A 25740-nucleotide genomic window follows, 5' to 3' on the forward strand; every position below is an offset into this window, starting at 1 on the left:
AGTTCTCTCCCATCCTCACTCCAAACTGCATGACTTGAAGACATCAACTCCTGCCTGGCTGCTCTGAATTACACTAACGGTATGTTGTTTTAATATAATCCTAACGGAAATAGAGGTGTCAGAGAGCTTGGATCTGACTTTTGTTTTTTTTTGTTTTGAGGAGTTAATGCTTAAAGTTACACTCTTATTTCTGCACAGTTGTAGAAGAAATAGGCTGTATTTTACAAGCTCTCTTGAATATTTATGTAGGATCTTTTAAAAAATGTAGTTTCTTCTTCATGCACTGCTGAGATAAGTTAATTAAAAGTTGGATTTGTAAAACTCAATGCAAAGATTTTCTCACCCTGCTAATAAGAATCCACAGACACATTTGCTGACTATATTCTGTCATATGCATGTTCAGAAATATTTTATAATAAATGTATATGAACACTTTCACTTGGTAACCTGCTGTAAATGTAGTGTGTTTATGTTGTTTGTGCATGAAGTCTGAATGATTTTACTTTTTAATTGTAAATTAACTTTTGACGCTTTTTCTGCTGGTTTACCTCACATGCAACTAAATTCTTAGATTGCAAATCACAGATTTGTTTATCTCTTTAGTTTTTTTTGTAAATTACATCTGTAGAATTTAATTGCATTTGAAGCCTTGTATTGTTCATTTCCCTTGTGCAAATGTAGTCTTTTCTAATTTCTGTTTATGTATCCTATTAATCAGCACCTCAAAAAGCTCATATTTGGAATTTTTCTCTTTTTTTGCCTGTTTTTTTAATGTAAAGCCACACAAAGGTGTAATTAAGCCATGCTGCTGAGCTGCATCTCCAGTGTTGGAGTCTTGTATCTTATTTAGTGTTGACTGTTTTCTTTTAGGACCTGAGCTAGTATGCCTGAGTCTCCTCTCAGTCCCACGGCAGCCCGTCAAACCCCAGCCAGCAGCCTGCTCAGTCACAAAGACGTCGGTGCAGGAGAGAGAGTGGCTAATGGGGACTCCTGCAGTGGAGTGAGTGGTGAAAACTGGCAGAGTCTCCATCGTAAACAGGTATCTTCATCCTACTCCTCAGCCTCCCACTCATCCTCCTCTTCATAAGCGGGAAATAGAACAGTCTTATAGGCAAACAGATGTCAAGAGAAATACCAGCTCCATATTGGACGTCCTCTGACAGGACACCAAACCCGGAGCCTGCAGCTCTGTTGACAGTGGCAGGGATTTCATATGAGATCTGATCCGGGTTGGGAGTTGACACGCAGAACTCTGTTTGTCCTTCATTATTAGTTTGAGAGTCAGAGCCAGGGAGGAATAATTGTCCACAGACCTAGGCCAAACAGATGCAAGTGCACGGCAAATAAGCATGACCCAACGTAATTTTATGGTTGTCTGTTGTGATTCCATCCCTGGGAATCTTAATCGGAGGGATCAAGGGAACAACAGGATAATGAACGCCATCGTTCCCTTCAGTCTGCTCTCATGGCATGTCAGCTTTTCTGCCCTTTTCTCTTAATTCACTTTCTAAACCTGTAAAAGAATTAACAACATAGGCACCGTCCATATAAAGCAGGGGTGTCAAACTCAAATACACAATGGGCCAAAATGGAAAACTTGAATAAAATCGTGGGCCAACATTGAACAAATAAACCTTTTAATATATACCAAACATGTTTTGCTTTAACATTAAATATGGAACCAGCAACGCTTATAAACATACAATATATAACTAAATAGTGCAGACATCCAAAATCAAATTTAAAATAAAAAACACATCAATGTCATTCATTTACAATAATAATATAATAATTTGGTATTGCCTCGCGGGCCAAATAAAATTACACTGGGGGCCAAATTTGGCCCGCGGGCCAGAGTTTGACACCCCTGATATAAAGGGTCTGCTAGAACTGTCTGCAGCCACACGAGCTGATTTACTTCTCAGCGAATGTGACGACAGTAAGTGACAATGTCACAACGCCACGATGCAACGCCGAGTGTGACTCTAGTCCTCATAATAATAATGATAATGGCTTGTGATATGAAAGTTTTTCAATCTGCAAACTCTGCAAAATCACATAAATGAAGACAATTTACAATGAAGACTGGTTTCCTCTTATATTGAAAAAAAAGGACTTCCAGCTGTAATGCATTTCTTTTGTAGCTGCAGCATCCAATCCACACACCACGGAGGGTGACCCAGTGATTTGTAAAGCATGATAATGAAACCAGGTCTGTGTGTCGGTGCAGTCTCTAAAAAATGACATGCACAGGAAGTTTCAGGAAAGACATAAAAAGTTTAAGTTTTATGGCTGCAACCACCAGTAGTTTTCATTATGGATTTTTTTTTTTAAATGATCAATCAGTTTAAAGGAGCAGTATGCAATTTTTGAGAAAGTTAGCTGATTGTTGATGATTTGGTTGGCTGGTAGGGATGAAACACCAACCAAAAGCTTCAGTACTTGGGTGGAAAATATGTCCCCTCCATTATCTCTTCAAGTCCAGGCTCAAAACATGAGTTTAGTGTTTGAGTGTGAATGATTTCAGACTGATGCCTATGATTTCCTATGTGCTGTGTGCTCTGATGTTTACGTCATTGTATCTTTTATTTGTGAATTTTAACTACCTGCTCTGGTTTGTAGAGCACTTTGGTCAACTGGAATTGTTTTTAAATGTGTTTCATAAATACATTTGACTTCACTTGATGGCCACATTGTTCTCTAGGATTGCATACTGAAACTTTAATCAATGCATTTTCTGGAAAAACAAAACAAACAAAAAAAACAAAACACAATTTCCCAGAACTTGCCTCTTTAAAGTGTTTGTTTTGTCACACTTCAACTGCTGGAGAATTTATTGTGAGTTTTATTAAACACTAGATTTATGAGCTGGTTAGTAAGTTGTACTTTATTAATATTTGCAATGCCTCTTTGTCCTGCTACAGTTACATTTAGAGAAACTTTTTTTGTAAACTGCAAATATTTGAATAAATGCTGCACATATTAAGCCTTTTCCACCTTCTCTGTGCTATTGATTTCTGTTTTTATGTTACTGTCTCTTCAAAAATGGTTCTTTTAGCTTTAAAAGATGTTCAATTTGAATATAAAACAGAAAAGCAGCAAATAATCACATTCAGCAGGCTGTAAAATCTTAAATTCCTAATCAGTTAATCAACCTATTGTTAAATAAGCAGCATAGATTGTTACACCTGCTGTGCCAAAGTGTGAAATCTTCATCTTATTTCCTTACTTTCTCTTATCAGTCTTGTTGTAGACACAGAAGGTATTACCACAAAGGACTGAGGACAAAAATGACAAACTTGAGCTCCCTTATGTGCTCGTCTTTCATTACATCCTGCAAGCCGCTAAGATATTACTTCAATATAGAAATACGGCTTCACTTACACCTTTGCAGAACATCAGGTCACAGCCTTTACACGTGTCTGTGTGCAGTCTTTTATATGTAGAAAATAAGAAGCTTTTGTTAAAACCATAAATTATATTTTCCCCAACAATCAATTGACAGAATTACTAATATACTCTAGCATTGTTTATAATTCAACACGTTGGATTTGTAAGTGGCTTTTGTTGTTTCTTAATGCGTTCATGGCAATTGCTTTTGCCTCTGTTTGAACACAAAAGGAGACAATCACTCTGTTATTTGTCAGTCAATCCGTAACAGTGCAGATCAGTTATTATTCTGTGAGTGTTTGCCTTTATTAATACCCATACACTTCTATTAGGAGTCACAACAAGCATGTAATTGTGTTGCTAATTATTTGGTCAGCCTCCATCTCCCATCTCATTTAGGGTCGACGACACAATCCAGCATGATGATGTTCACTAAAGGTTGACAGCACTGCTCTTCTAATTGGATTGGAAAGATTCCTATTCGCTGGTTATTACTGTTTAACACCTGACACTTGCCTTCTGTCTCGCTCACTCGTCCGCTTGTCTTCACTCTGCAGACTGGGGTCTTTTATCATTTTATCCTAACTCTTCTTCTTGAAGGTGTTTCTGGCTATGATGGCTCCACAGCAGATGCAGCAGCTCCTGTCGCCCAACCAGCTGCAGGCTCTGATCCACCAGAAGCAACAAGCCCTTCTGCTCCAGCAGGTATTTATACTATATATACTAGTGTCCTTGCAGGGCTTCCAAAAAACTGTACTCACCAGGACCAAAAAATTGGATCACATCACTCCAATTCTGAGGTCTTTACACTGGCTTCCTGTCACTCAAAGAATTGATTTCAAAATATTAATGTTGGTTTATAAAGCCCTAAATGGTCTAGGGCCAGAATATATTCTGTATTTTGTGTTTGTGTGTGTCTAATTTCCTGTCATGTAAAGCGACTTTGAGTACCTTTAAAAGCGCTATAAAAATTTAATGTATTATTATTATTATTATTATCATATTAGCGATCTGCTGATACGTTATGAGCCGTCCAGAGCCCTTAGGTCGTCTGGGACAGGTCTACTTACAGTCCCCAGAGTTAGGACTAAACAAGGAGAAGCAGCGTTTAGTTTTTATGCACCAAATCTCTGGAACAAACTCCCAGAGAACTTGAGGTCTGCTGCAACTCTCAGCTCTTTTAAATCAAGTCTGAAGACTTTTCTGTTTCCATTTTAACCTGTAATTTTTATTCATTCGCTTTTAAATGTTTTATTCATTCACTTTTTTTTAAAATTCGCTTTTAAATGTCTTCTAATGTGTTTTATGTATTTTAATCTTGCCCCTGTAAAGCACTTTGAATGGCCCTGTGTCCGAATTGTGCTATATAAATAAACTTGCCTTGCCTTGCCTATACTAACCCTAACATAGGCACACTAATGCTACTCTGAGTTTACTGGATGCTTCCCATGTAAAATTAGTTTCAGTTTTGTTGTATACACACATTTTTTGGACTGGAATTCCTGTAAGGAAAGGATTGAATGTAATATAATGTATAATATAATGGGACACTACAGGTGAAAAGGGCATCTTTTCTAGAACTTTTAGATATCACCATGAAACTTCACCAGTTCACTTCACCATTACAAGTTTTCTGAAATGTTATGTTTGGATATGCAAATGAGCTGGGAACTTGTTGTGCGCTAATTTGCATACATTTCCAGGACATACATCTAAACATTGAATAAAGCAAATTTCAAAGTTATTATTTTATTTTGTCGATATATTAGATTCAAAGTTTTTTTCCTGAAGGAAGTTGGGATATCTTATTTTATAATTTAAAAAATAGGAAAATGCTGTCAAAAGCCATAAAGAACAAAACAAAAAAAACGTCATGCTTTTAGGAACAAAATGTTGTGTAAATCAGGGTCTGAATGATATATAGTCAAACCTTCAGAACACAGTTAGGAATAAAACTGGTCAGTTTGGTGTCTGTGAGTGGAGCTGAAGTTGAGATTTATGGCTCAGAGCATGAGAAAAAACTCATTTTGAGAAAACGGCCTTTAAAGATTTCATACATTCTTAATGGAAATGCCTATTGGAAGACAAAATACTGGTTGTTATTCATAGCAACAACAATATAGAACATGTGAAACACATAATATTGTGCCGGAGAGTGAGAGCTTTCTAACAATGCCTGTGATGACGAGGTTTAGACTACATTCATGGTAGTACACGCTGCAGTACAATGCTAACTTTTAGTGAATTTAGGAGAAATCAACAACATATAGGGAAATATACACCTAAATGCTTGTTCTGGACATTTTCATTCCACTATCCAGAAAGAAGACATGTTTTGGGAGAAAAATATCCAAAAACCTGAAAATGTACCAGTATATAGTTACCCAAGTTAATAGAGATCAAGGTAAACACTTAAAGCAACTACAACAAACTTTAATTTTGTGTTGATTTTGGCAGCCCTTGTGGACAAAAGCGGTAATGTTTCCATAAGCGCCCCCATCTTGTGACGGAGAGATCTTGATCTGATTTTAGATCTTAATTTTTTTGGCCAGGTTACCACAAATCTGCTGAAAAATTGGTCTATTGCAGGAAGAGTGTCTATTGTCTAGTGTCTAAACTATTCTGTTATAAGGTGTCTGTTATCAGTGTTAATGTTTTGTAATATTAACTATTTGGCCTAGCTAGCATTAGCTTTTAGCCTCCCAAGAATATTAGCTATGCTAAGTACATTTGTTAGCAGCAAACTTGACTGCAAAGGCATAAATAAAATAAAACATTACAATACAGTAGCATATAATTATTTTGGTTAACATTAATTTAACTTTACCTACTGAAGTTTCATTCATTCATTTTTGGCAATTTTTTTTTTTACCATCTTTAAACAATTTGCGCCCTCAACTGAAAGTTTTATTCTCTTTGGTGGAAGTGTTCTCTGGGTACGTCTAAACAGAAATCTGAAGAAATTTTCAACATCGGTCAATCTGTTTGACTTAAAAGTTATATTTTCTCAGCGAACTATAATTAGTTTTCAGGCACATGGGAATACAGCTTCTTAAATATATATTTCATTATATTTTGGGAAAAAACAGCTGTAGTCCCATGTGCCCAGGGACTAAATATAGTATGGTAACAACATGACTGCATCTCAAAAACAAAAAGGAGCACAATCAAGTATTTATCATCTATGTATTCATAACAAGCTTATTGTCAAAGATATGCACACATATATGGCGTAAAACAATAATACTGGAAACATTTAATAAACACAGGTTAGCATTTTTATATCCTGACTAGAATTTTTCATGTGATCTTAATTTTTTGTGCCAGATTTTTAAGACCCAAGACCATTTAGAACCAAAATAACACATTTTTATGTACAAAAATAATAGTGAAATTGTCCCTCACATTTCAAATTGGCTCATTATTGGTAGTAGTCAACAAAACATATCATGTGTGTGAAAACCTCTCAAAAGAAAGATGTAGGGATGCAGTATTTGTGCTGTTTCACTTGTATCATTGTTGGTTGTTTGAGAATGAGGTTAATGCCTATAATATTAGTCATAATAATAATAATATAAAAATGTCTATAATAATGATCCATCACTATTTTTCTAGCAACATCTGAAAGAGTTTTACAAGAAGCAGCAACAACAGATTCACCTGCAGCTGCTTCAACAAAAGCCCAGCAAGAAAGTCAAAGAGGTGAGTCGTTATTTGGGATCTGTTTTGTTGTAATTCTGTCTATTTATGTTTTTTTTGTTGTTTGTTTTGCACTTAAGTTTACATACCCAGCTTGGCATAAAAAAACTTTAATGAGTAAAATCAATAAAATGTGATAAAGTAAGGGTGCATTACATTTTAAGAAAGATTTAGTATGTCAGATGCAATATGCCAAAAAAATAAAAAAATAAAAATAATAATAATAATAATGATACTAGTACTACTATTATTATTATTATTATTATTATTATTAATAATAATAATAATAATAATAACTTAATTTATATTAATTTATATAATTACAAAGTGCTTGGACAGAGAGCAGTTAAGCACAACGAGAATGATGCCATAAGGCTAAAAACTATTTTAAACATTAAAGAAAACCAATAAGAGACAGAGCAGGAACAATCACAAGACATTCTCAGATACACAGTAAATAAAAGGTAAAAGGAGTAAAAAAAGTAAAAAGTGAAGAAGTAAAAAGGAGTGGTGAGACAGACAGCATTACATAAAAGCAAGTCTATAAAAGTGGGTTTTAAGAAGTGATTTAAAATAAGTTACTGACTCTGCGCGCCTTATCTCCTAAACGATATGTACAAAATACCAGGATGTCCTACTGCAGTCAGTCACATTTTGCAGTATGCAAGCCAGCATGCTTTTCTGGTAATTCTGACAAACAATCTTGAACAGAAGTGCTACAGACTGTAACAGATACATGAGCAAGAGGGTCAAAGTTCAAGGCCAGTGAAGTAGTATGTCCCAACTGTATGCATACTGCATGCGGCAGAATGTATTTCGTAAGAGAAGCTGCAGAATGTGCTAAAAGTTCGAGTAAACAGTCAATGCTGCAGTTTGCAGCAACATAAACTACGATTTCTGGTGGCCCGAAAGCCATAAATAATGAAACTATATTTCAATAGGACAGATGGAGGAAGGTATTTTACAGTAATGTCAGAATCAAGAGTTGTTTTCTGTTTTCTTTTTCACTTGATGCAGTATATGCCACAGATTTTATCTCAGGATCAATACTCCGAAAAAAAGGTGTGAGAGCAAAGTTGTACTTGAGTAGTACCTCATCTTTTCTCCCTGCGTCCTCCAGCTCCCTGCACAGCAGCTCGTGTTCCAGCAGCTCCTCCAGCTCCAGCAGCAGCAGCAGCAGCTCCTCCGGGTGCAGAGACCGCTCCTGTCCTCTCCTGCTCTCTCTCCAGGTCACTATTTTTCATCTCTCTCAAGCAGTAAAGCTGTGTAAAGCAATAGCCATGTCAGCTGATTCATTTGCATGTACTGTGTTTTTAAATCTTCTGTATATTGCCTGTGATTTTAGTGTGATTTGAGATAAATAGACAAAAATGGACATGCATTTGTCACTGAGATGTTTTTGATTTTATGATCAGTTACATAACTGCACACAAGCTCAAAAGACATGGTGATGAAAGTGAAACCTAAAAGTAGAATATTCATTATTACTCATATCCTAACTGTGATAATTATTGTTGGATTGCAGCGGAGAGGTAACATGAGGTCAAGTGAAAGAAATGCTCTTCTATTTCTAGAAGTAGAAACTTGGTGAATGTGAAGTACGGATAAAAAAGTGCAGGTGTGAACAGCTTAAAAACAAAAAATTCTCATTATAAAGAAATTATCATAATTCTGGAAAGATATGCCACTAAGCTACATGCACAAGTCAGCTTCCTCTCATGTATTATATATAGTTAATAAGCCCTCCCTCCTTTTTGCAGTTCCAACATGTAGAACATGTAAAACAAAACACTTTTCTTTTTAAAGAAATGCAAAATATACTGTATTTTTTTTTATGTTTTAGCTGGTGTCAGCCCTGCAGAGATGCAGCAGATATGGAAAGAGCTCACAAACGGAATAATGGAAGATAAAATGACATTGAAGGGCAATCAGGACTCTTCTGCAAACAACACAGCAGGGAGGCAGAGCAATGACCAGCAGTCTCCTTCCCCTCGCAGGGCAGAATGGTAAGACCTGCGTGTTGCTGCTGTAAACTGGTGATTGTGAGAGCTCAGATGATATTGCTTTTTCTTTCTAAACATCAAAGACTCGTCATCTGTAGACATTTTCTCTCAAGGTGCGGGGCGACAAGCTGTTTGCTTTTGCGGCGAGACTTCACTTTTAATTCCCCCTGGGACGATATATTTTGTCTTGTTTGTTTGCTTTGTGCTGCACCACCTGAAGTGGTTGAGCAAAGAAAAAGTTTACATGACTACATGTCCCAAATCAAAAGTAAATAGTTTTCCATTTGTTTTTTAAGTGCTCCTCTCCACCTCTCTCTGTCATTTTCTGCCACCTGAAAAGAAAAGAAAACACCCTTATGTCTGTTTTATTGCTGCTTTGCTCTAGTTTTGTTTGCTGTTGTCTCTGCCTGCCGTGGCTTTTAATCATGACAATACTTTCACTCTAGTGCTGTCAAAGATGGTGGCGCCGCCACGCACGCTCTCTACGGTCACGGTGTGTGTAATTGGCCGGGATGTGAGTCGGTGTGTGACAGCTTTAGCCAGTTCATCAGGTAAGTTTTATCAATAAATTTATACATGTACTTAGGAGACAATAGGTCCAAATAAAACACTGCCAAATTAAGCTTGTTTAGTGAATATTTACAGTATGTCATTTCTGACTCTTTGCACCTTATTGTTTACCTTATTGAGACTCAAAAGGTATTTTTCTACCTTATAAATAATATAAAAATATAAATATATACATGAAACTTTCCCAGTTTTTTATTGACATAAAGACAATATTTTTTTGCATTATAAGTTTTCTGAAATGTTATGTCCAGATTTTCGAATAAGGTGTTAACTCATTAGATATGCACTAATTTGCATATATTTCCAGGACATTAAACTGAACATTGCTTAAAGCAAATTTCAAAGTTATTGTTTTATGTTGTTGGTATATTAGATTCAAAGTTTTTTTTTCAGAAGGAAATTGGGATATCTCTTTTTATTATTTCAGAAATGGGAAAATACTGTCAAAAAACATTTTTTTTAAATACATTTTCGTCATGTTTTTAGGACCAAAATATTCTATAAATCAGGGTATGAATGATATATGGACAAACCGCTTAGTAAAAATCTTCAGATTATAGTCAGGAATAAAACTGGTAAGTCTGAATGTGGATGTAAGTGGAGCTGAAGTTGAGGTGTATGGCTAACAGCCTAAAAAAAAAACGTTATGTATAAATATTTTATGCATTTTTAATGAAAATGACTATTTGAAGACTAAATATTGAATCTAATTTATTGCAACAGCAAAATAGAACACATAATGGTGTGCAGGAGAGTGGGAGCTTCCTAACAATGCCTGTGATGACGAGGTTTAGACTACGTTGGCAGTATATGTTGCACTAAAACGATAACTTTTAGTGAATTAAGAGAAATCTACAGGCGCAGATTGGTAAAATATAGTAAATTATACACCTATATGTTTATTTTGCATGTTTTCGTTCCACTATTCTGAAAAAAGACATGTTATGGGAGAAAAATAGCCCCAAACCTCAAAATTGACCAGTGCATGAAAAAACAATGTTTTTGCCTGTTGTGTCTCACCTTTAAGGAGTCTTTTGATGAAAATCTCATCAGTATGAAATACCCCTGTGGCTCTAGAATGTTTGTAGCCACAGTTTTATCATTACATTCAAGTCACAGAGCTATGGATCCATTTCTCTGAAAGATAAATCCCTGGTGATCTTTGAAAAAAAAACATTAGGTCATTTAAAAACAACTGAACTGCTTTTTGGAAGCTATCATTAACAACTCTTCTAAACACTTACTCACTGTGGCCTTGTATTTCACTGCAATATATAAAATATATATAAAATCTATAAATCCTGCACCTCTGTGGAATCATGGCTGGAAGTGTGAACAACTCGAAAATGTCTTTTGTGCAGAGTAACACAGTTATAACAACATACAGCATTAAAAAAGAAAGAAAAAAAAAACGCTGGTTAAATTGATCTCATAAATATTTTTTTTAAAAATTGGAATGAAATGGAATTGATATATCCAACATTTTTCCAAGTGCCCACTAGTGTCATGAATATTGGGGAAATAACTTTTTCTCCACATGCTATATATTTATGTATTGAACTATATGCATTTTACAGCCTCTACTGTCCTCTCCTCTCAGCTCTGTGTAAACAGATTTTCAGTGAATATTTGTCATGTTAACGTTCGTATCAGCAGAATCAATCACAGCTTCACAGTGTCGCTGAGGAGCAGAATTTAAAGTTTTTAACAGGATCTAGTTATGACAAACAATTTATTTCTGCTGGCATTTTACACGAGACGTAGAATAAAGTGATTTGGACAGACGATTCACAATGTTAAGCTTCGTTTTGGTTACTTTTTCTAACGGAAACTTTCTTAACCTATGATCAATGACTGACGGAAAGTTCATGTTTCAATGATAGAGCTTTTCTTTTTTTAGTTTCTTTCTATGAAAAACAGTGTATTTTGGCAATTTCTTAACGAAAACATACTTTGGGGGTTGCGGTTTTGAAAAATGTGTTTGTCTTTCAACCATGACTCTTGGTCTTCATTGGAAGCCACTGCAGATAAGTACAGCTGCTATCTTTGTAAAGGAGCAAGCTGCAGACCTTTCAGTGTATTTGATACACAACAGACATATTTTCATATTCATTAAACGCACCTCTGTTTGTGTGTTTCAGGCACATAGGCAGCGAGCACACTCTGGATGACAGAAGCACAGCGCAGTGCAGAGTCCAGATGCAGGTGGTTCAGCAACTCGAGCTTCAGGTAGGCCTCAGTGCCGTAAAGATGTCTGAAAACAAAAGTTAGAATTACTGCTTGGATGTGAAGTAGATGCCAAGCAGACCTCTCTGATATTTATAGTAGCAATACAACCTGGTCTCACAGGAATCCGTGAAATAGCCACGGATTTCGCTTAACTCAAAATCCGTGGAATAGCTACGGAATCGCTGAAATTTCCGTGAAACTGACACAGATTTCGCTACAATGCAAGTTAATGACAGTCATATCCCGTGGCTATTCCAACATACAAAGTGATTATGTACATTCACTGAGTGAAGATTTAGAAAATAAAACATATATTTCTCGCTAGAAATGTGATCAAAATCCATTTTTATGCAGAAACTAGGTCAAAATATTGATTTTTCACTAAAAATTTGAGAACTGTCCACCATGTTTTTTGTTCTGACCGCTGGGACCTTGAAAGTCACGTGACTTGGAACAAACCAATAGCCACGGGATATGACTGTCATTAACTTGCATTGTAGCGAAATCCGTGTCAGTTTCACGGAAATTTGAGCGATTCCGTGGCTATTCCACGGATTTTGAGTTAAGCGGAATCCGTGGCTATTCCACGGATTTCTGTGAGACCAGGTTCTAGCAATAATAGTCTAAAACACTGGATTCTTTTCCCCACATTTCACCACATAAACACAGTCGTGCTCATGGTAAATATTCATGTACTGTTTGCCAAAAAATAACCTCCTTTCTGTTGTTTGACCCTGCAGGAAAATGCACTTTGCAAAGCATATTTGGTTCACAGCGTCCCATTTCAGCAATCTGTGTTCAGTGATTTTGAAGTGACACTGATTCCCTCTCCCTGCCTTCATCTCCTCTAACAGCTTCGCAAAGAACGGGAGCGTCTGCGAGCAATGATGGCTCACCTGCATCTGCCATCTTTAGAGTCCCAGTCGATCTCTGCACCCGCGAGTCTTCAGTCGCCACCGTCTGATGGCTCTGCCGCTGACCCGCACGGTCCACAGGTAGAAAGTGTGTGTGAACAACAGAGATGAATAAATAAATGAGCCGGAAAGTGGACGGCGTAAACTGTAAGCTAGATATGAGGTTTGGGAGTGAAAAGCACACGTGTGTGGCTGCAATCTCATCTTCTGCAGCTCTGATGAAGATGCCACCAGCCTGTAATTGACCTGGTGAACTTTCACAGTTGGATGAGTTGCACAAATATGTTTTCTTAGAACAAAAAAAACATGAATTCAGGGTACATCTTCAGGTCAGAAACAGTAGATAGAAAAAGAAAAAGGATGCCAGATCGGATGACAAAAGTTTTATCATTTTGTGTTTTATTCCATAACTCTGAAATTACTTTTCCTTTGTTGAGATCTCCTTCATGATTGAGTGTGACTCACTGCACGATGTGAGTCCTGAGCGCTTCCTTTCCTTTCGGTGCCCAGCTGTTGGCACCAGATGGCTGCCATTGTGTTTTCAGACAGTAGACATGCTCTCATAATGTGGAAGCTAATCAGATGTTAATCTTGCAAATATTGCACCATAATCACAACACTCACCAAACAATTTCACCCTATAATTAACAATAATTGGCTTCCTTCTTCTTGCGATATTAGTGGAATCACCTCTGAGGAGGCGAATCGAATCGCTCTGTTACACTCTGTTAAAAATCTCCCGCTCTGTTTTGTTTCTCTGTCACTCTTCTCGTCGCACCCATTTCTTTGTTAACTGGGATCTTCCGCTTGTGTCGCTCTCAGCTCGGCTCCGCCAACAACCTGCCCTCACTGAGCCTGTCAGACTCGCCCCAGGTGTCCCCCCGACCTTCGGCCCCCGTCAGCACGCCGTCCCAGGGGAGCGAGGAAGAGTCGCCCTCTGATGCATCATGTGCCGGGGCCATAAGACGCCGCCATCACCCTTTGGTGTACTCGCTGTCCTCAGGTAAACAAAATACTGTCCTCACTTAATAAATAAATACTTAGCTATTGCATTATGTTGGATGAGTATGGACGCTCCATCATTGAGAATGTGGACGAGGGAGCTTTTGGACTGCAATGGACTCGAAAGCAACCTGGTCTCACAGGAATCCGTGAAATAGCCACGGATTTGCTTAACTCAAAATCTGTGGAATAGCCACGGAATCACTCAAATTTCCGTGAAACTGACACGGATTTCGCTACAATGCAAGTTAATGACAGTCATATCCCGTGGCTATTCCAACATACAAAGTGATTATGTACATTCACTGAGTGAAGATTTAGAAAATAAAACATATATTTCTCGCTAGAAATGTGATCAAAATCCATTTTTGTGCAGAAACTAAGTCAAAATATTGATTTTTTCACTAAAAATGAGAGAACTGTCCGCCATGTTTTTTGTTCTGACCGCCGGGACCTTAAAAGTCACGTGACTTGGAACAAACCAATAGGAAAAAATATCCATGGAATAGCCACGGGATATGACTGTCATTAACTTGCATTGTAGCGAAATCCGTGTCAGTTTCACGGATTTTGAGTTAAGCAAATCCGTGGCTATTTCACGGATTCCTGTGAGACCATGTTCCTCGAAAGACTAACTTACATTGCTAAGACAAACAGAAAGACTTTGTTCAGCTTTGGGAACCGTACATGATTATCAACGAAGCTGGAATAGTAGTAGGCTTTACCTGAGCGGCGACTGTGAAAAATGTAGGGGAACAGTTTAATTTTATTTTATGTTAATCCTGTCTGATACTGGTGCAAGTCGTGTGCGTGTGTGTGCGTGTGTGTGTGTGTGTGTATGTGTGTTTATGCAATATAAGTATTTCCAGTCCCAAACTGTTAAGTTGTTATTGAATGTTTCATTGACGGGACATTATATTATGAGAAAAAGACAATAAATATATTGGAAAAAAAAAAAAAACTACTTCATAGCACATTTTGTACTCCAGTTGGTGGGAATGCTCATTCATATTTCATCATTCATTTAATTATTTCAGAAATATTCCACATAGTCCAGAATTTTTTTTAGCAACGTGAAACCCTTTTTTTATGCATTAGTTGCTCATTCATGCTTTCCAGCTAGAAATTTCACATTTTGTATACATTATTGGTATTATTCAACTTTTAATTACATTCAGATTAATTCCATACAGTCACACTTTCCAAACTATTCCCACACCAACTTCTTCTGACACATTCCCACTGGCTTGGCAGCCTATCATCAGCTATTCAGTATTCCCACCTTCAGAAGTTGCAATCTCTTGTTTCCACTTACTATGTCTTGTTTCAGAAAATGAATATGAGCTCTACAAGAACACTGATATCAGACCACCTTTCACCTATGCAACACTGATAAGACAGGTACAGTCTATTACTTGGAATAACAGTGATTTCTTTCTTTACTTATGTAATTATGTTATAATTTGAAATTTAGACGCATCCAGATGGTCCCTCCTTTATGCTTTTTACTGTTTTCCTATTTTGCTTTTTCTTGTCTCTAGAATGTGAACATTTTCACGTTGAAAGCCTTTCTTACCACTAAACAACCTGTTTTTAAGTCTTTATAGTCGATTAACCATGACATTTAAGTAACTTTTCAAAGCAAAAATGCTGTTTTGTTCTCTTTTGTGGAACCTGTGGAGCTTTTCAAATTGATCAATGATGATTTTTTTAAAAATATGCAGCCCCAAACATGTCTTCAGTCAGTGTTTTTTTTAAATTCTAAAATAGCATTTGATTCATAGAAAGACAATATAAAACACTGACTGTGTCCTCCTTTCACAAGTGATAAAGCCAGGGCTTTAATTTGATCCCGTAATGTGCTCCATTTTTTTTAATTTCCCCTCCTTCTACAGGCTATCATGGAAACATCAGACATGCAACTAACACTCAACGAGATATACAACTGGTTCACACGGACGTTTGCTTATTTCAGACGCAACGCCGCCACGTGGAAGGTATCACACCCTGACATAATTAACTCTGTAATCCCAGTGTGTGTGTGTGTGTGTCATACCTGATTTATGTAGCATGTATTCAGTAATATCTCCTTCACTCTTGATTTTCTCTGGATCAGAATGCAGTGCGCCACAACCTGAGTCTGCACAAGTGTTTTGTGCGTGTGGAGAATGTGAAAGGCGCCGTGTGGACGGTGGATGAGGTGGAATACCAGAGGAGGAGATCCCAGAAGATCACAGGGTACACTACATGACCTCCTGTTTATTACACTTATCTGCTGATTCAGATAAAATATCATGATATTCAAGATGTGTTTAATCCAACCTGGTCTCACAGGAATCCGTGAAATAGCCACGGATTTGCTTAACTCAAAATCTGTGGAATAGCCACGGAATCACTCAAATTTCTTTGAAACTGACACGGATTTCGCTACAATGCAAGTTAATGACAGTCATATCCCGTGGCTATTCCAACATACAAAGTGATTATGTACATTCACTGAGTGAATATTTAGAAAATAAAACATATATTTCTCGCTAGAAATGTGATCAAAATCCATTTTTATGCAGAAACTAAGTCAAAATATTGATTTTTTCACTAAAAATGAGAGAACGGTCCGCCATGTTTTTTATTCTGACCGCCGGGATCTTGAAAGTCACGTCGCTTGGAACAAACCAATAGGAAAAAATATCCATTAACTTACATTAACTTGTCATTAGTCATTAACTTGCATTGTAGCGAAATCCGTGTCAGTTTCACGGAAATTTGAGTTATTCCGTGGCTATTCCACAGATTTTGAGTTAAGCGAATCCGTGGCTATTCCACGGATTCCTGTGAGACCAGGTTCGTTTAATCTGTTCAAAACAAAAAAAACATACAATTTTAATGGCACAAAGTGCAGAAGCAGATATACTCAAGTGTGTAAAATAGAAAAACAGAAACATTGAGAGAGTAGGCAATTTAACATGCTAATAAATTCTTGCAAATTGTTGTGAGATATGAAGTACAACATGAAAAACTAGTCCTGAGATCAAATATATTTCCAAAAAAATACTGATGCACAAACAAAAGGGAAAGGGTTCCCACGGTCATGGAAAGGTCATGGATCATGGAATTAATCAAATTCTTGAACATTTTGGAAATGTTGAGGAACTTTGCTGTGTTTTAAGCCGGGCTGCACAATTTGTGAAAGAAGCAATAATTTTGACTAATATTGTGATTGCACTATGGAAATGGTGATAGGATTTACAATATTGAAGGGAATGATAATTTGTTCCCATAGTTTTTTTGCAACGATTTCTTCTGTAGTCTTGCAGCACAACAATACTTAATTCAGGTTTTTAACACACATTTTGCCTTTAAAAAATATTGCGCTTGCCCTAGTTTACTGTTTAAATAATTGTTACTTTTCATTCATGGATAACCTTCCACGTAGAGTAAAATGTGACTGAAGTTAGTTGCTGTAGCTGTTAACATGTTGTAGCTCTAACATGCATTGATGAATGAGGTTTTGTTTACCATCATTTATGTTTTAATTTTCTCTGAGCGCGTAGTCTCTCTCCACATGTATGCCAGCTAGCTGAAATTGTGTCTGAATAATGCCAGCCAAGTGTACATTTAATATTTCATGGCTCTCTACTGACCAATACAATTTCTATCGTCTAATAGGGAGCCATGAAATGTTATGTAGGCTACCTACTCATGCTGCAGCATTGTTTTTCAAAAGGAGTTCATAATTAAATGCATTAAGAAAACACTGATAGTAAACTTGATTCTGTTTCCCCTCATGTTTCAATATCACTGCAAGACTATTGTTATTCTCATACAATATTTAACATGAGGAGTAAAGTCTACAGTCCTGTGTGTGTGTGTGTGTGTGTGTGTGTACTTATAGGTTGTCAAAAGTCATGGAAAATGTATTATACACTGTAAAAAATGTATGTAGATTTTACGGTGAAAAACTGCTAAACCGTGACAGTGAAAGACCGTAAAATGATAAATGAGTTAATTCAGTTTCAGTAAAAATGAAACATCGTAAATGTATATAACAGCCAAAACAGTAGTTTTTACAGTTTTGTTTTTTGAAACATACATTACTCCCCTGTAAAATACACTGTAATATGTATTTAATGTAATATATATACTTTATATTTTTTTCTCACTGTTAAATGTACTAAACAGCATATCTCTAACAGAAATATACTGTAATATTTAAAGGTAAAATCTTTCATTTATGCGGCATTTATAAAGTATTTCTTGTCGATTATATGGCAAAACAGTGTTTCTTTTGATGGAAAAACCTTTTATTTATACAGTAAAAAAATTAAAGAAAATCGCAATCTTAAATGTGAAATCAACAGTGCTAGTATCTTTTTACCGTAACATTAAAAAAAGTTGCACCGTATTTATTACAGTAAAGTTCTGGCAACCACAGCTGCCAGTTTTTTACCGTAAAAACAACAGGGTTTTTTTTACAGTGTAGTCCGCGGAAAGTCATGGGGACCCTGAAGTTGAACTGACAAAACACATAGTCCTGTGACAAAATACTGTTGGATAGTTATTACGACAGTACTGCACATGTGTTCCTTGTTAATAGGCCTCAGTGAGTAAATAATACATATGAATGGAGTGATTCTGGTGACAGTTCAAGGCTCTAGTTGAAGTTTCATTTGTGATTGTTCATGCGACTGAATTATTTGTCATCACAAGTGACCTTGCCTCAAACTATTGCTGTTTACCATGTTGTTGCTTGTTGAATATATACAAGATATTGATTTGCTTGCCATGAATAAGACATGGATTGTGTCAGTGTTAAAATTCTGTTACCTTTGTTTTTCCTCAGGAGTCCATCGCTGATGAAAAATGTGTCCGTCAACCTTGATTTTGGGACCGTTCTGAACGCCAGCCTGCAGGTGAGAGGTGTTGGAGTTTTTAGACACTTTTCCTGATTGCAGGAGGTGGAGCTGATCTAGGTTGCAGTTTGATTTCTGAACAATCTTTTCCGTAGACGGCCCTGGCTGAAGCGTCACTGCCAGGATTCAAGAAGGAGTGTGTTAGCAGAAACTCCATAATGCAGGAGAACAAAGCAACAAGTAAACAGAACTTCTCTCCACAAGTCCAGAAGTGAGTTTTGTTTATTGCAAACTCCCAAAAAAATCAGTCAATTTTTCTTTCTTTATTTTATTTTTTTATTTATTTTTAAATACTCTATAGGTATGTATATGTATTTATATGTGTATTTATGTGTATATATTTGTGTATGTATGTATGTGTGCATATATGTGTATGTATGTGTGTATGTACGTATGTATATGTGTATGTGTATGTATGTATATGTATATATATGTGTATATATGTGTATGTATGTATATGTATATATATGTGTATGTATATGTGTATGTATATATGTGTATGTATATATATATATATATATACATGTATAGCCTTTTTTTTTATTTTAGCAGCCAATTCAGCTGTTACCTTTTTTTTTTTCTCTCCTGTTTTCCTTATTGCATTACTTTCTCTGTTGTATTCTCCTTTTTTTTGTAGAGGATATGGGACAATGGGGTGGGATGGGTGGGGGAAAGGGGGGAGTTATTGTGTACACTTACAGAATCCGTAACCTGTTTTTTGTTTAATTACAAATACCAATAAAAAGATTTTTCCAAAAAAAAAAAAAAAATCAGTAAATGACTAATGGGCTGCAATAATTGACCATTCTGTCTTTGTTTTCCACCTCTTCAAGATCTCTTTTCCTCAAAGACGAAGTGTTGAATCTGAATGATCAAGAATCTCTGATGCCAACAGTGAAAGCAGCTGGTCTGCAGCACGGCATGACTGAAGAGGATGAGGAGCATCTGTTTGACCTCGAATGACAAGAAAACAGTTTCAGGCTTTAAAGTGAGAAGTGCGAAAGCAGTGAAGTAAGCCTTGGTTGAACATTCAGGGATGTAGACTACAATTGACACATTTCACCATCTGAACTTCATGTTTATCTTCAGCGTTTAGTGCCAGACGACCTGAAATTCTCACCAACATGTTAATATTTGAAAGAAAATCGCATCAAAACGGAAATACTCAGAATTGACTGTCATTATATAGTTCATATATTCATAAATTGTTGTGATTTTGTTTACACTATTGCAGCTTTTTCACTTTTTATTTAAACATTTCAGCCATGAAAAAAGAAAGCGTTGCCTGTTTTTTGTGTTTCTATTAAATAATTTTCTGATCAGCAAGAGGTTTAAAAAAACACTTCAACCAATCACTTAAAGATGTGATAAAAGGACCAAAAGTTATTCGTTTATTGTGAGATTTGGTGTATTTACGATTGTACAGTTGCTCACATTTGCACTACCCAGGTGAGAACATTGTGATCTCTTTTTCAAAGGACAACTGGCCAAGAAAAGTGATTCATGACGAGAATCAATGTTAGAAATAAAGGAGAATGTACACAGTCAGAAACAGAGTTGGGATCCGATATGAAAATATTTCCTTTTCATCATGAATAAATGTAAATGATATACTCCAAAGGCCAAAGTACAGAAATGCTTGTTATCATATGATGTAGAGAATGAATGTTCTGTCTGTTGAGATGTTTGTGGTGACTGTTTTCTGTTTTTTAAATACAGTCTGTGTTGTGGCTTCTCTCTGTTGTCTTAAAGTATGTGTAAGATGCACATCAGCCTGCTGAAATGTGATGTTTTTCAAAAAGTAAGTAAGCACAATGTCTTATGTGTCCTGTTCCTCTGTGTGTAACTTATGTATTTAATACAGTGCACTGTGTTTCCACTGGAATAAAAATGGCTCCAAACATTCCTTTTTTTACAACATTTTTGAGTATTTACATTCGATGCTGTGCACATAACTCCAATGTATTTATAAAAATGTGTTCATCTGTAATTTTATGTCCAAATGTCTGATCACGATGTAATAAATATACGTAAACCAGTTAACTGTTTGTCAATTAATATACAGTAGCTTATTTTGTCATTTTGTCACATGTGTGATAATGCATAGACTGTATAAATGGCATTCACAAATTATTTGTTTTCATGTAAAACTTGAGATGCAGGCCAAATGTATTATTTATTTATTTCAAATGTTGTCAGTCTGACAGTACAAACAAGTGACAAAGAAGACACACAAAGCTTTCACGAAATATATACAGACATTAACGTATGAAACAGATGTCAGGTGTTGAATATGGTACAAATGTTTTTTGTTTTTGTTTGTTTGTGTGCATGGATTAAAGTGTGATGTGTGAGTGTGTCATATAATCATATATATGTAACACACTACCGGTCAAAAGTTTTAGAACACCCCAATTTTTTCATTTTTTACTGAAATTCAAGCAGTTCAAGTCAAATGAACAGCTTGAAAGGGTACAAAGGTAAGTGGTGAACTGCCAGAGGTAAATAAAAAAAGGTAAACTTAACCAAAACTGAAAGATAATGTACATTTCAGAATTATACAAGTAGGCCTTTTTTCAGGGAACAAGAAATGGGTTAACAACTTAACTCTATGGAGTCTTGGGCTATTTTGTCCATTTTTGAATTACTTTCATGTCTTTGTAAGTCATTTTGTGTCTTTTTTAGTCATTTTGTGTCTTTTGGTGTCTTTTTTTTTTGTCATTTTGTGTCTTTTTTTGGTCATTTTGTGTCTTTTTTTAGTCCTTTAGTCCAACATAAAATGTGAGTTTGAATCTTTTTTTTACTTTCAAAACACTATCATGCTCAATAAAGAATTGTATATGTTGCAAATGTGCACTAATTTCAGAGTACACTGAGACATTAAACTGCATAATTTTCAGTTAAATTCTGGAAAAGTTGGGTGTGTTCTAAAACTTTTGACCAGTAGTGTATGTCTGAGGAGGAGAGAAATAAATAAATAAGTTAATAAATAGGTAAATAAATGATATTAATGATCATGTTAATTGTGAGTTCAATACATAAATATAGAAAAAGGGGAGAAACAAAAGGAAAACATTCAGAAAGAAATGGATGAAATAATCTGTGGTTTGGTGTAGGAGTACAGTCCTTATGATTTGGCTTACTTTTCAAATTAAACTTATTTTTCTGCACTGAAGGCTATGCCATTCTTAGACCACTGAGTCCTGATAGAAATATCTTGTAAACATTAACAGATGATGATTGGCTTTCTGCCAACTGTCATTCACATCTTCAAACTCTTCTTTAAAAACATTGATTATATGGTATAAGTGTCTTAGGAATTTTTTTTTACATGTATCACATAAAGGCCACATGGTACATTTTCCTAATACGCAGATCCTGCTTCTGATTTTAATAACTGAAACATCCCTAGAGCAAATAATGATGATTAACATTAAATGATTATACAATCAGCAGATTGTTTGGTAACACTTTATATTAAGGTCCTTGTAATAACCATTAATTAACAAGTAATAAGGCTCTTGTAAGTCCTTACAAGATGCTTATTAACATTATTGTGTGTTTATAAGCTTATATAAGTGTTAATAATGGCATTACAAACACCCATGACCCACCCATTATGTCTTTGCCATGCCTTTATTAATCTTATTTTGTTTGCTTATTGATATTAAAACATACTTTATTGCTCATCTATTATAAGTTAACTATAAGTTAACTATGCTTTTTGCAACTACCGGATCTAAAGCGAGAACAATGCCTTATTACTTGTTAATTAATGGTTATTAAGGACCTTATTATAAAGCGTTACCGATTGTTTTTCTGTGGCAAGCTCTTTTAAACAATTCTGGGTAACGCTTTATATTTAGGTCCTTGTAATAACCATGTATTAACAAGTAATAAGGCCCTTGTAAGTCCTTACAAGATGCTTATTAACATTATTGTGTGTTTATAAGCTTATATAAGTGTTAATAATGGCATTACAAACACCCATGGCCCACCCATTATGTCTTTGCCATGCCTTTATTAATCTTATTTTGTTTGCTTATTGATAATAAAACATACTTTATTGCTCATCTATTATAAGTTAACTATACGTTAACCAGTGGCGGTTCTGTGTCAAATTAATAACAAAATGATCTATTTATAACGACGAACAACGGAACAATTCTTACCTATATTTGGTTCAAACAATACCTCATGGTACACAAAAGGAACCCAGCATGTGTACACTGTAAAATAGTTTAATTGTGCAATAAAAGCTTGTGTATTAAGAAAAAAAAGATTATTCTCACTGTACTGCACTTTCAAAATAAAATAAAAAGTAATTGTGCACAAAACTGAGAAATTTCATTGTTGTACAAAAATAATTGTTATTGTTGGTGAGTCTCATTGTTTCAATCAGTGTATTTGCATCTTCCAAATATACTTAAATTAGATTTTTAAATGAGCTAAAATAAAGCTTTGGAATGCTTAAATATCACCTTTGCCATTTTTTAATGTGCCCCTCTGATTAAACTCTGGCCCCTCCTTGGCCCCCACAGGAACACTGGTCTAGAACCGCCACTGAAGTTAACTATGCTTTTTGCAACTACTGGATCTAAAGCGAGAACAATGCCTTATTAGGCCTACTTGTTAATTAATGGTTATTAAGGACCTTATTAAAAAGCGTTACCGATTGTTTTCCTGTACCAAGCTCTTTTAAACAATTCTGTTAATAGTTTGGTCTGAAAAACATATCCTCCACCTTATCCCACCTTATCATTATGTAAAATGCTAGAATACTAAGAAAATAAATAAATAAACAAACAATGGCATCTCAGCGTCTCATCCCCTGATGAAGTGAAGCTGTTACTGCAGACTTTAGAACAAAGGCCTCAGATTCTTCAGCTCCCTGTTTTGACTAATGTCAGTAATTGTCTTTGCTGATAACGAGTTGGCTTTAAGTTTGCTGTTGCCTCTCAGGGCTGCCTTTGATTCGCTGTCAGCCTATTAGATGACATTTTTTCTTCTGGCTGCCTCTCCACGCTGCGTTCACAGACTGGAAGTTAGCATGGCGCGAGACAACTTCAACAGCTTCACTTAATGTGCTGCTTTGATGTGCCACATACTCACCGCGAGGCGCGCGAGTCAACATGTTTTTCAGCGCGGCACTTTTGACAGCACTTAGTCAACAGCCCCGCGGAAAGGGCTGGTCTCCGTTCATCTCCTCATCAGCACGTGATGATGATGATGATGATGCTGTCGCCTCGTGTGTCCTATCGCTCCGTGAAATCCTCTCTGGATCTATGGAGAAACAAGATTTACACGTCACTCACTGTAATTCATTTGTTTAGAAGGTTTGATTCGTCTTGGGAGCAGTGGCGGTTCTAGACCAGTTTTACTGTGGGGGGCCAAGGAGGGGCATATTTAAAAACTGCAAAGATGATATTTAAGCATTCAAAACCTTTATTTTACCTTATTTAAAAATCTAATTTAAGTACATTACCGGTCAAAAGTTTTAGAACACCCCAATTTTTCCAGTTTTTTATTGAAATTCAAGCAGTTCAAGTCAAATGAACAGCTTGAAAGGGTACAAAGGTAAGTGGTGAACTGCCAGAGGTAAATAAAAAAAAGGTAAGCTTAACCAAAGCTGAAAAATGTAAAAATGTACGTTTCAGAATTATACAAGAAGGCCTTTTTCAGGAGTCTCGGGCTATTTTGTCCATTTTTGAATTCTTTTCATGTCTTTGTAAGTCATTTTGTGTCTTTTTGTGTCTTTTTTGGTCATTTTGTGTCTTTATTAAGTCATTTTGTGTCTTTTTTGGTCATTTTGTGTCTTTATAAAGTCATTTTGTGTCTTTTTTTGTCATTTTGTGTCTTTTTTTGGGTCATTTTGTGTCTTTTTTTAGTCCTTTAGTCCAACATAAAATGTGATTTTGAATCTTTTTTTTACTTTCAAAACTATCATACTCAATAAAGAATTTTAAATGCTGCAAATGTGCATTCATTTTAGAGTACACTGAGACATTAAACTGCATCACTTTCAATTAAATTCTGGAAAAGTTGGTGTGTTCTAAAACTTTTGACCAGTGGTGTATATTTGGAAGATACAAATACAATGATTGAAACAATGAGACTTACCAACAAGAACAGTTATTTTTGTACGAAAATGGTATTTCTCATCTTTGTGCACAATTACTTTTTATTTGTTTTGAAAGTGCAGTACAGTGAGAATGATCTTTTTTTTCAATATACACAAGCTTTTATTGCTTTTATTTAACTACACAATGTACACATTTTGGGTTCCTTTTGTGTACAATGCGATATTGTAAAAATAGGTAAGAATTGTTCCGTCGTTCATCGTTTTAAATTGATCATTTTATTATTAATTTGACACAGGGGCCACAGCAGGGGCCACAGCAGGGGCCGAGGGCTTCTTCACAGGGGCAGTGGCCCCTGGAGGCCCCTGTGTAGAACCGCCTCTGCTTGGGAGGTTGAAAGAATTGATTACTTTTTTGAATTTAGGTATATTCACATATATTCTCCAATAACTAGTTGCTTATTAGTATTTATATTAGTATCATTTTGGCTCTTGGCTTTTGACTTTATGCGTCCTTATTAGGCTCTTATTAATGTGTTATCATATTCTGCAGTTACTAGGTCATTAACCAAATGTTTCCCTCAATAACCTCTTATTTACAGATTATTTAGAATAGAATAGAATGCCTTTATTGTCACTATACACATGTACAATGAGGTTTGAGAGCTGACTCCAAAAAGCAGTGCGACAATAAATAATATATAAATATATAAAATATAGACATAAACATACATAGGCAAGCAAATTTAAAGAAAAATATATACGATATAATGTAAACATAGGCAAGAAAAGGAGGTAAGGTGCACAGTCTTCAATTCAGTTTGCCAGAAGCAGATATGATGTTATAGAAAATAAGTAAGTCAATCAATGAGTGACAATCTTTATTTGCTCTGTACGGGCCATATAAGGTGGTAGGACCACACTTATTATCTTCTAATAACATT

At 35.8% G+C, this 25740-nt stretch overlaps 1 protein-coding gene across 1 annotated transcript; it reads left to right on the forward strand.

The window, feature by feature from the left end:
• The first annotated feature begins 883 nt into the window (after positions 1–883).
• On the forward strand, positions 884–20684 carry LOC131972939 (forkhead box protein P2-like). Its single transcript, XM_059334761.1, has 15 exons — positions 884–1039; positions 3991–4095; positions 7006–7092; positions 8210–8318; positions 8933–9095; positions 9539–9643; positions 11804–11891; positions 12746–12886; positions 13628–13808; positions 15138–15208; positions 15703–15804; positions 15924–16045; positions 18648–18717; positions 18813–18928; positions 19551–20684. Exons 1-15 carry the CDS (start codon positions 884–886, stop codon positions 19678–19680), a joined length of 1746 nt encoding a protein of 581 aa, XP_059190744.1. The 3' UTR covers positions 19681–20684.
• The last annotated feature ends 5056 nt before the right edge of the window (positions 20685–25740 follow it).

Source organism: Centropristis striata, chromosome 6 (genome assembly GCF_030273125.1).
Source record: "Centropristis striata isolate RG_2023a ecotype Rhode Island chromosome 6, C.striata_1.0, whole genome shotgun sequence".
Lineage (NCBI taxonomy): Eukaryota > Metazoa > Chordata > Actinopteri > Perciformes > Serranidae > Centropristis > Centropristis striata.

What these genes read in the sequence shown, in the direction of transcription:
- LOC131972939 (XM_059334761.1), top strand. Translation starts at nt 884, where the DNA reads ATGCCTGAGTCTCCTCTCAGTCCCACGGCAGCCCGTCAAACCCCAGCC. An exon ending in TCCCCTCGCAGGGCAGAATG is followed by an intron (nt 9,096 to 9,538) that starts GTAAGACCTGCG and finishes CTTTCACTCTAG; the next exon opens with TGCTGTCAAAGATGGTGGCG. An exon ending in TTCAGCAACTCGAGCTTCAG is followed by an intron (nt 11,892 to 12,745) that starts GTAGGCCTCAGT and finishes CTCCTCTAACAG; the next exon opens with CTTCGCAAAGAACGGGAGCG.